Source organism: Lethenteron reissneri, unplaced genomic scaffold (genome assembly GCF_015708825.2).
Source record: "Lethenteron reissneri isolate LAM-NWPU_2019-01 unplaced genomic scaffold, ASM1570882v1 scaffold_177, whole genome shotgun sequence".
Taxonomy (NCBI): Eukaryota; Metazoa; Chordata; class Hyperoartia; order Petromyzontiformes; family Petromyzontidae; genus Lethenteron; species Lethenteron reissneri.
The window spans coordinates 65,052-78,162 of record NW_026891520.1 but is presented as its reverse complement, the minus strand read 5'-3'; the positions used below and the strand labels follow the sequence as shown (position 1 = coordinate 78,162).

The following is a 13,111-nucleotide window of genomic DNA, read 5'->3' as shown; positions in this document are numbered from 1 at the left end:
ACTACTACACTACATACTACCTACTACTATACATTATACACTACACTGCACACTACACTACATACTATACACTATACACTACACTATACACTACTATACATTATACACTATATACTACACTACATATTACACTATATACTACACTACTCTACACTACACTATACACTACTATACATTATACACTATATACTACACTATACACTACACTATATTATACACTATATACTACACTACATTATACACTACACTACATTATATACTACATTACTACTATACAATACACTATATACTACACTACTACACTACATACAACACTATACTACACTATATACTATACACTACACTACATATACACTACAAGCTCATGGTGACTATACACTACACTATACACTACACTACATTATACACTACACTATACAATACACTACACTATATACACATACACTACACTATACTACACTATATACCTACACTACTATACACTACACTATACACTACACTATACACTACACTATCCTACACTACACTACCTAGACACTACACTATACACTACACTAGACACTACAACTAGACACTACACTATACACTACACTATACACTACACTATACACTACACTATACACTACACTAGACACTATACACTACACTATACACTACACTATACACTACACTAGACACTTACACTAGACACTACACTATACACTACACTATACACTACACTATACACTACACTAGACACTACACTAGACACTACACTAGACACTACACTAGACACTACACTAGACACTACACTATACACTACACTATACACTACACTAGACACTACACTAGACACTACACTATACACTACACTATACACTACACTATACACTACACTATACACTACTAACTATACACTACACTATACACTACACTATACACTACACTATACACTACACTAGACACTACACTATACACTACACTATACACTACACTATACACTACACTATACACTACACTATACACTACACTAGACACTACACTAGAACACTACACTAGACACTACACTATACACTACACTATACACTACTACACTATACACTACACTATACACTACACTATACACTACACTATACACTACACTATACACTACACTATACACTACCATACACTACACTATACACTACACTATACACTACACTATACACTACACTAGACACTACACTAGACACTACGATCAGTGTGAAAGTCTCTCTAACCACCCCCCACCCTCCCCCCCCCGTGACCCCCCCCGTGACCCCCCCCTGTGACCCCCCCGTGACCCCCCGTGACCCCCCCCGTGACCCCCCCGTGACCCCCCCGTGACCCCCCCGTAGCGCTGTGAGCTTTGTCAGAAGCAGGGTGCCACCGTGGGTTGCTTCCTGACGGCGTGTGCCAGCAACTTCCACTACATGTGTGCACGTCGCGCCCAGTGCTGCTTCCAGCAGGACAAGCAGGTGTTCTGTACCCGGCACGCCTCGCTCGTGACCACGCGGGTGAGACACACACACAGACACACACACACAGACACACAGAGAGACACACACACACAGACACACACACAGACACACACACAGACACACACACAGACACACACACAGACACACACACACAGACACACAGACACACACACAGACACACAGAGAGACACACACTACATGTGTGCACGTCGCGCCCAGTGCTGCTTCCAGCAGGACAAGCAGGTGTTCTGTACCCGGCACGCCTCGCTCGTGACCACGCGGGTGAGACACACACACACAGACACACACACAGACACACACACACAGAGACACAGACACACACACAGACACACAGAGAGACACACACACACAGACAGACACACAGACACACACACAGACACACACACAGACACACACACACAGACACACACACACAGACACACACACAGACACACACACAGACACACACACAGACACACACACAGACACACACACAGAGACACACACACACAGACACAGACACTACATGTGTGCCCGTCGCGCCCAGTGCTGCTTCCAGCAGGACAAGCAGGTGTTCTGTACCCGGCACGCCTCGCTCGTGACCACGCGGGTGAGAGAGACACACACAGACACACACACAGACACACACACACAGAGACACAGACACACACACAGACACACAGAGAGACACACACTACATGTGTGCACGTCGCGCCCAGTGCTGCTTCCAGCAGGACAAGCAGGTGTTCTGTACCCGGCACGCCTCGCTCGTGACCACGCGGGTGAGACACACACACACACACAGAGACACACACAGACACACAGAGACACACACAGACACACACAGACACACACAGAGAGACACACACACACACACAGACACTACATGTGTGCCCGTCGCGCCCAGTGCTGCTTCCAGCAGGACAAGCAGGTGTTCTGTACCCGGCACGCCTCGCTCGTGACCACGCGGGTGAGACACACACACACACACAGAGACACACACAGACACACAGAGACACACACAGACACACACAGACACACACAGAGAGACACACACACACACACAGACACTACATGTGTGCCCGTCGCGCCCAGTGCTGCTTCCAGCAGGACAAGCAGGTGTTCTGTACCCGGCACGCCTCGCTCGTGACCACGCGGGTGAGAGAGACACACACAGACACACAGACACACAGACACACACACAGAGACACAGAGACACACAGAGAGACACACACAGACACACACAGAGAGACACACACAGACACACACACAAAGAGACAGACACACAGACACAGACACACACAGAGAGAGACACAGACACACACACAGACACACACACACAGAGACACACACAGACACACACAGACACACACACACACTGCATGTCTTTGTGTGTCTGTGTGTGTCTCTGTGTGTGTCTCTGTTTGACTCTCTGTGTATCTCTGTATCTCACTATGTGTGTCTCTGTGTGCCTCTCTGTCTCACTGTCTCACTGTGTCTGTGTGTGTGTCTCTGTGTGTGTGTCTCTGTGTCTCACTGTGTGTGTCTCTGTGTCTGTGTGTGTGTGTCTCTGTGTGTGTGTCTCTGTGTGTGTCTCTGTGTCTCACTGTGTGTCTCTCTCTGTGTGTGTAGACACTGTGTGAGGGAGACTTTGCCGTGTCTCGCCGAGTCTTCGTGCAAGTCGAGGGTTTGGCCCTCAAGAAGAAATTCCTCCACGGCATCAGCCCGGAGTCCGTGCGGATGATCATCGGTATGCACAGACACGCACACATACACGCACAGACACGCACACACACACACACAGACACGCACACACAGACACGCACACACACACACGCACACACAGACACGCAGACACACACGCACACACAGACACGCAGACACACACGCACAGACACGCACACACAGACACGCATACACACACGCACACACACGACCACACAGACACGCACGCGCACACACGCACGCACAGACACGCACACACACGCACGCATTGACACGCACACACAGACACACACAGACTTTCACAGACATGCACGCATGTACACGCGCAGACACGCCCGTACACACGCACACGCACGTACGTGTGTGTGTCTGTGTGTCTGTTTCTGTGTGTGTTTATGTCTCTGCGTGTGTCTATGTGTCTATGTGTGTGTGTCTACGTGTGTGTCTGTCTGTGTGTGTGTGTGTGTCTGTATCCGGTAAAACAACCTCCTACCTCCTCGTGTTGCCGGACGGGCAACGCTGTCGTGGGCAGTGCTGTGGGGGGGAGGGCCAATTCCAATTGGCCTTTCCCTACATGGCGTCTGTGACCACCAGAGTGGCCAAATGGGGGCTCTGGACGGGTGAGAGGGGCTGGTAACCCCTCCACCTTCAATAAATTACCACTAAACCACGTCTAAAATATCTAATTAATAAGCTTGTGCCGGAGGCCCCGGGGGGACAGGCGTCTATGACGTCTCCTGGCCAAACCCCATTTGGCGGAGCCAGGAGATTGAATCTTCACCCTCGGGGCTCCTCCAGAAACAACAAAAAACCATTGCGGATGGCCACGTGGAATGTTCGAACGCTCACTGCGGAGGAGAGGCTGCCACTCCTCTGTCGGGAGCTGGACCGGTACCGCCTGGATCTCTGTGGCATTCAGGAGGTCCGGTGGACCGGTTCTGGCTCCTGCCACCATGAGGGGTGGACAGTCCTCTACTCGGGGCAGGAGACTGCCAAACAACAGGGTGTGGCTCTTCTTCTGAACAAAAGAATGAAGGGGGCGTGGGAGCGTGGCGGTGAGGTGTGGGAAGCTGTAAGCCCCAGGATACTTTGGGCTCGCCTTCCCATCAACCAGAGGCGAGGAGTGGTGGTCGTGGTTACTTATGCCCCCACCGAAGACGAACATCCGTGGAGGGATACAGGCAAAGCCGATGAGTCGGATGCCTTCTATGACCTCCTGTCACAGGCGCTAGCTAAAGTGGCCCCTCGGGATAGAGTCATCTTGTTGGGTGACTTCAATGCCCGAGTTGGTCATGATGCTGGCACCTGGTCTGGAGTGATTGGAAGGCATGGGCCAGATCAGCTCAATAACAACGGTAGGAGGCTGCTAGATTTTTGTGCAGCCCATGGGCTTGTAATTACCAACATGCTCTTCCGGCATCAGCGCATCCACACAACATCATGGATGCATGCCGGGTCCAAGCAAGAACATCTGCTGGACTACATAGTGACGGACCAGCGGATGCGAGCCCATGTCCTTAACACCAGGACCTACCGTGGAGCTGATCTGTCCTCTGACCATCGACTAGTCATCTGTAAGATGCGCCTGCCTTTCTTCCACTCCGGTGGTGGGTGTACACCCAGGATCCCATTTTAACCAAAAGTGGCCTGGTCTCAGTTAGCTGATGAAAGTTGCAAGCAAGAATTTCATCATCGCTTGCAGCTGGGGTTGGCATCGTCCCCCACTCCACCTGATGTCGAGGGTAAATGGGCGAGGTTTAGGACTGTGACTCATGCAGCTGCAATGGCTGCTTTGGGTACGCGGTCCAGACCTCCCCAGAGACCCTGGCTGACAGAGGAGGTGTTCAGGCTGGCTGAGAAACAGCGACAGGCCCACTCTCATCGGCTACAGCATCCCACGTCGGAGAATGAGGAGGCTTACCGCAGCCTTCGCTCGGAGGTTCGGAGAGCCGTAAGGCGCTGCAAGGATGGGTGGTGGTCGCGGGTTGCTGAATAGATGGAATCTGCCTCAGTGGCCCGCAATCACAAATCACTATTTAATTCCATCAAAAAGTAACCTGCAGCGCCACACCTATTACCATCATTAGGGGAAAAAAAACTATGATCCAATCTCTGACCCCCAGTAACAGGTTTGCGAATGGCGGTTGTTGTCTATGTTTGTGTCTGTGTGTGTGCTTGTGTGTGTGTCTGTGTGTGTATGTGTGTGTGTATCTATGTGTGTGTCTGTGTGTGTATCTATGTGTGTGTGTCTGTGTATCTGTGTGTGTGTATCTATGTGTGTGCCTGTGTCTATGTGTGTGTGTGTGTGTATCTGTGTGTGTGTGTCTGTGTGTGTGTGTCTGTGTGTGTGTATCTATGTGTGTGTCTGTGTGTGTGTATCTATGTGTGTGCCTGTGTCTGTGTGTGTGCCTGTGTCTGTGTGTGTCTGTGTGTGTGTCTATGTGTGTGTGTGTATCTATGTGTGTGTGTCTCTATGTGTGTGTCTGTGTGTGTATATATGTGTGTGTGTGTGTGTCTGTGTATCTATGTGTGTGTGTGTCTCTATGTGTGTGTCTATGTGTGTGTCTGTGTGTGTGTCTATGTGTGTGTGTATCTATGTGTGTGTGTGTCTGTGTGTGTATCTGTCTGCAGGCTCTCTCACTATCGATGCCCTGGGAGTCCTAACAGAGCTGTCCGAGTGCGATGGCTTCCTCTACCCCATTGGATACACGTGAGACACACCACTTAGACACACACATTACATTGACACACACACACAGACAGACACACACATAGACACACACAGACAGACATAGACACACACACACAGACACACACAGACACACACACATTGACACACACAGACATAGACACACATACACACACAGACATACACACACATAGACACACACACAGACACACACACACATTGACACACAGACAGACATAGACACACACACACATAGACACATACACACACAGACATACACACACAGACACACACACATTGACACACACACACACACATAGACACACACACAGACATACACACACACACACATAGACACACATACACACATAGACACACACATAGACACACACACACATAGACACTGCTGTTTATGTCGGGGTCTTGAAAAATAATAAAAAATCTTTTTTAAATGAAAAAATACGTACTTATCTAAGATGATGCTAATGCATGTAATTGTCTGTGTGTAGGTGTCGTCGCGTCTACTGGAGCACGGTCCACGCTGGGCGCCGCTGCGTCTACACTTGCCGCATTCTCGAGTTCCGACCCAAACCCGCGGCTCCGGACGTGAACAGCACCCAGTCACACAGCACGGAGACGCACACACGGGGTGAGCGGCACGCACACACAGGCACACACAGGCACAGGCACACACACGCACACACACACAGGCACGCACAAGCACGCACGGGGTGAGCGGCACGCACACACAGGCACACACAGGCACGCACACACGGGGTGAGTGCCACGCACACACAGGCACGCACAGGCACACACACGGGGTGAGCACAGGCACACACACACACACACGGGCACACACACAGGCACACACAGGCACACACACAGGCACACACATGCACGGGGTACACACAGGCACACACAGGCACGCACAGGCACACACAGGCACACACAGGCACACACGGGGTGAGCACAGGCACACACGGGGCTGAGCGCCACGCACACACAGGCACACACAGGCACACACACAGGCACACGCACAGGCACGCACAGGCACACACAGGCACGCACAGGCACACACAGGCACACACAGGCACACACGGGGTGAGCACAGGCACACACGGGGCTGAGCGCCACGCACACACAGGCACACACAGGCACACACACAGGCACACGCACAGGCACACACAGGCACACACACAGGCACACACACAGGCACACACGGGGCTGAGCGCCACGCACACACAGGCACACACAGGCACACACACAGGCACACACAGGCACACACACAGGCACACACACAGGCACACACGGGGCTGAGCGCCACGCACACACAGGCACACACAGGCACACACACAGGCACACACAGGCACACACACAGGCACACACACGCACAGGCACACACGGGGTGAGCACCACGCACGTACAGGCACAGGGGGGGGGGTGTCCAGTCTTATGTAGTCGTAGTGGGGGTCCACGCGTGGGGGGGGGCAGCTCTCCCCGTGACCGTCTTGCCCAGCGGGGGTCGGTCTCACGGCTTGGCGAGCGCCAGCGGCACCGGCGGCACCTTGACGACGCCGCAGCAGCCGGGACGGCTTGCGGTGTCCTCCATGCGGCGTGCGCGAGAGGGGGTCGTGGGGCTCCCTCACCGCACGCTCTGACTCCCCCTCCCCTCCCCTCCCCGTGGACCAGACGACGCGGCCGGGACGGTCGAGACGGTGCCGGCGCTGGCGACTTTGGCGGCCGCCGCGGCCGCCAACGTCGGAGAGGCTGGGCCCTCCGCCGAGGCCTGCGGCAAGGCTCCGGCAATCGGCAAGTCCCCGGGGTCTCCTCGCGCCGGCGGCGGCGGCGGTGGTGACGGCGGAGTCGCTGCGGCAAAGGCCGCTGCTGTGGCCTCGTACGAAAACCCTGGTGAGGATACACACACGGCAGCAAATATACGCTGCACTATACACTACACTACATCATAAAATATTACTACACTACATTATACACTACTACACTACACTATACTACTACTACACTACATTATATACTACTACTACACTACATTATACACTACTACACTATATACTACACTACACTATACACTACTACACTACATTATATACTACTACACTACATCATATACTACTACACTACATTATATACTACTACACTACATTATATGCTACTACACTACATTATATACTACTACACTACATTATATGCTACTACACTACATTATATACTACTACACTACATCATATACTACTACTACACTACATTATACACTACTACACTACATTATATACTACTACACTACACTACTACACTACACACTACTACACTACACACTACTACACTACACTATAGACTACTACACTATACACTACTACACTACACTATACACTATACTCTTTGGTTATTTCGGTAAAGTCACGTAGGTAGAAAATTAAATAAAACTAAAAATATACAAATCACGACGTTTCGATCGCAACACAAGCGTCCTCAGGCGGAAAAAATCATCCAGCAGTGGAACTGCTGAAGCAGGAATAAACACAGCGAGACAGCCTCTACAGCAACGAGGTTGTTATATATACGTGGTGATGGCCAAGCAGGCGGGGTCTGAGCTGGAAAGGAATTCCATTCCCGCACGCAACCACGTCAGCTGTCTTCTTGGTTCTTTCGGTAAAGTCACCACGTAGAAGGGAAGTAATAAAATAATAAAAATAAAACATAATAAAATAATTCTCACGACGTTTCGGCCACAACGTAAGCAGCCGTCCTCAGGTGGAGAACAAGTCTGTCGGAAAGACAGCATCTGAATGAACACCACCAAGCTTGGCAGCGTTAATATACGCTGTTCTTCACCTGAGGACGGCTGCTTGCGTTGTAGCCGAAACGTCGTGAGAATTATTTTATTATGTTTTATTTTTATTATTGTATTACTTCCCTTCTACGTGACTTTACCGAAAGAACCAAGAAGATGAATCCCTGCAGTCACGAAAGCTTTAAATCGAAAAATCACGTCGGCTGTGTTCATGGGGGAGATTAGGGAGAGAGAAAGATTAGCATGAAATGAGCTTCCGTCGCCACATTAACACAGCTGACGTGCTCGCGTGCGGAGATGGAATTCCTTTCCAGCTCGGACCTCGCCTGCTTGCCCATCACCACGTGTATATGTAGTGCTGAACTCTACACGACAGCTTCTTGCTTTTCTTTGTCACTTTATTCCGCTAACACCGATCAACATTCCTCCTCCGCGCTCTCCGCTCGCTCCGCGTCTCTCACTCTGCCGACTCATATCTACACTCTCTCCGGCACACTCCAGCCGCTCTTTATCGGCTTTTTCGTCACACTCAGTCGTGTCTCTTTATCGGCTTTTTCGTCACACTCAGCCGCTTTTTATCGGCTTTTACGTCACACTCAGCCGCTTTTTATTGGCTTTTTCGTCACACTCAGCTGCTCTTTATTGGCTTTTTCGTCACACTCAGCCGCTCTTTATTGGCTTTTTCGTCACACTCAGCCGCTCTTTATTGGCTTTTTCGTCACACTCAGCCGTGTCTCTTTATTGGCTTTTTCGTCACACTCAGTCGTGTCTCTTTATCGGCTTTTCCGTCACACTCAGACGCTTTTTATTGGCTTTTCCGTCACACTCTGCCGTGTCTCTTTATCGGCTTTTTCGTCACACTCTGCCGTGTCTCTTTATCGGCTTTTCCGTCACACTCTGCCGTGTCTCTTTATCGGCTTTTCCGTCACACTCTGACGTGTCTTTTTATCGGCTTTTTCGTCACACTCAGCCGTGTCTCTTGATCGGCTTTTCCGTCACACTCCAGCCGCTTTCAGGGTTGCGATTTCCGCATGGAAAATGCGGAAGGAGGGTTCAAATTTTCCCGCATTTTTGCTAAAGTCAACCGCAAACGGTGGAAAGACTACTCCTATGACAGCGCGCTTTTAACAACACGTTAATGCGTTCTATTGGAAAGGATACATCATGTACATGTGCTCGTAATCACGGCTCCGCATTTGAATAAAGTATGTGGTTCTTGTGCGGAAATGCGGAAATCATATATTCATTCCAATCAGTAACTCAAAGCCCTACGTGATGCTGGGCCTTGCATGTATCCTTTCCAATAGAACGCATTAACGTGTTGTTAAAAGCGCGCGGTCATAGGAGTAGTCTTTCCACCGTTTGCGGTTGACTTTAGCAAAAATGCGGGAAAATTTGAACCCTCCTTCCGCATTTTCCATGCGGAAATCGCAACCCTGGCCGCTTTCTGCTGGCTTCTCCACTGCTACCCTACACTTCTCCACTGCTACCCTACGCTTCTCCACTGCTACCCTACACTTCTCCACTGCTACCCTACACTTCTCTACTGCTACCCTACATTTCTCCACTGCTACCCTACACTTCTCCACTGCTACCCTGTACTTCTCCACTGCTACCCTACACCTCTCCACTGCTACCCTACTCTTCTCCACTGCTACTCTACACTTCTCCACTGCTACTCTGTACTTCTCCACTGCTACTCTGTACTTCTCCACTGCTACCCTACTCTTCTCCACTGCTACCCTACACTTCTCCACTGCTACTCTGTACTTCTCCACTGCTACCCTACTCTTCTCCACTGCTACCCTACACTTCTCCACTGCTACCCTACACTTCTCTACTGCTACCCTACACTTCTCCACTGCTACCTTACTCTTCTCCACTGCTACCCTACTCTTCTCCACTGCTACCCTACACTTCTCCACTGCTACCCTACACTTCTCCACTGCTACCCTACACTTCTCCACTGCTACCCTACACTTCTCCACTGCTACCCTACACTTCTCCACTGCTACCTACACTTACCACTGCTACCCTACACTGCCCACTGCTACCCTACACTTTTCCACTGCTACCTTACACTTCTCCACTGCTACCCTACTCTTCTCCACTGCTACCCTACACTTCTCCACTGCTACCCTACACTTCTCCACTGCTACCCTACACTTCTCCACTGCTACCCTACTCTTCTCCACTGCTACCCTGTACTTCTCCACTGCTACCCTACTCTTCTCCACTGCTACCCTACTCTTCTCCACTGCTACCCTACTCTTCTCCACTTCTACCCTACACTTCTCCACTGCTACCCTACACTTCTCCACTGCTACCCTACTCTTCTCCACTGCTACCTTACACTTCTCCACTGCTACCCTACTCTTCTCCACTGCTACCCTACTCTTCTCCACTGCTACCCTGTACTTCTCCACTGCTACCCTACACTTCTCCACTGCTACCCTACACTTCTCCACTGCTACCCTACACTTCTCCACTGCTACCCTACACTGCACCACTGCTACCCTACACTTTTCCACTGCTACCTTACACTTCTCCACTGCTACCCTACTCTTCTCCACTGCTACCCTACACTTCTCCACTGCTACCCTACTCTTCTCCACTGCTACCCTACACTTCTCCACTGCTACCCTACACTTCTCCACTGCTACCCTACTCTTCTCCACTGCTACCCTGTACTTCTCCACTGCTACCCTACTCTTCTCCACTGCTACCCTACTCTTCTCCACTGCTACCCTACTCTTCTCCACTTCTACCCTACACTTCTCCACTGCTACCCTACACTTCTCCACTGCTACCCTACTCTTCTCCACTGCTACCTTACACTTCTCCACTGCTACCCTACTCTTCTCCACTGCTACCCTACTCTTCTCCACTGCTACCCTGTACTTCTCCACTGCTACCCTGTACTTCTCCACTGCTACCCTACTCTTCTCCACTGCTACCCTACTCTTCTCCACTGCTACCCTGTACTTCTCCACTGCTACCCTACTCTTCTCCACTGCTACCCTACTCTTCTCCACTGCTACCCTACTCTTCTCCACTGCTACCCTACACTTCTCCACTGCTACCCTACACTTCTCCACTGCTACCCTACTCTTCTCCACTGCTACCCTACACTTCTCCACTGCTACCCTACACTTCTCCACTGCTACCCTACTCTTCTGCACTGCTACCCTACGCTTCTCCACTGCTACCCTGTACTTCTCCACTGCTACCCTGTACTTTTCCACTGCTACCCTACACTTCTCCACTGCTACCCTACACTTCTCCACTGCTACCCTGTACTTCTCCACTGCTACCCTGTACTTCTCCACTGCTACCCTACTCTTCTCCACTGCTACCCTACTCTTCTCCACTGCTACCCTACTCTTCTCCACTGCTACCCTACGCTTCTCCACTGCTACCCTGTACTTCTCCACTGCTACCCTGTACTTCTCCACTGCTACCCTGTCTCTCGCTGCTACCCTACACTTCTCCACTGCTACCTTACACTTCTCCACTGCTACCCTACTCTTCTCCACTGCTACCCTGTACTTCTCCACTGCTACCCTGTACTTCTCCACTGCTACCCTACACTTCTCCACTGCTACTCTACACTTCTCCACTGCTACCCTACACTTCTCCACTGCTACCCTACACTTCTCCACTGCTACCTTACTCTTCTCCACAGCTACCCTACACTTCTCCACTGCTACCCTACACTTCTCCACTGCTACCCTACGCTTCTCCACAGCTACCCTACACTTCTCCACTGCTACCCTACACTTCTCTACTGCTACCCTACATTTCTCCACTGCTACACTGTACTTCTCCACTGCTACCCTACTCTTCTCCACTGCTACCCTACACCTCTCCACTGCTACCCTACTCTTCTCCACTGCTACCCTACTCTTCTCCACTGCTACCCTACACTTCTCCACTGCTACCCTACTCTTCTCCACTGCTACCCTACTCTTCTCCACTGCTACCCTACTCTTCTCCACTGCTAACCTACTCTTCTCCACTGCTACCCTACTCTTCTCCACTGCTACCCTACTCTTCTCCACTGCTACCCTACACTTCTCCACTGCTACCCGACACTTCTCCACTGCTACCCTACACTTCTCCACTGCTACCCGACACTGCTACCCTACACTTCTCCACTGCTACCCTACTCTTCTCCACTGCTACCCTACTCTTCTCCACTGCTACCCTACACCTCTCCACTGCTACCCTACTCTTCTCCACTGCTACCCTACACTTCTCCACCGCTACCCTACACTTCTCCACTGCTACCCTACACTTCTCCACTGCTACCCTACACCTCTCCACTGCTACCCTACACTTCTCCACTGCTACCCTACACTTCTCCACTGCTACCCTACACTTCTCCACTGCTACCCTACACTTCTCCAC

The 13,111-nt window shown here is 50.9% G+C and overlaps 1 protein-coding gene across 1 annotated transcript in view; it reads left to right on the top strand.

Moving 5' to 3' along the window:
• Positions 1–2,552: 2,552 nt before the first annotated feature.
• Positions 2,553–13,111, top strand: part of LOC133339309 (uncharacterized) — a 38,782-nt gene continuing 28,223 nt past the window's right edge. The window contains exons 1-5 of the mRNA XM_061547434.1: positions 2,553–2,636; positions 3,111–3,228; positions 5,835–5,913; positions 6,402–6,541; positions 7,582–7,800. Coding sequence (XP_061403418.1) covers positions 2,553–2,636; positions 3,111–3,228; positions 5,835–5,913; positions 6,402–6,541; positions 7,582–7,800 — 640 coding nt within the window. The remainder of the gene's footprint in view (positions 2,637–3,110; positions 3,229–5,834; positions 5,914–6,401; positions 6,542–7,581; positions 7,801–13,111) is intronic.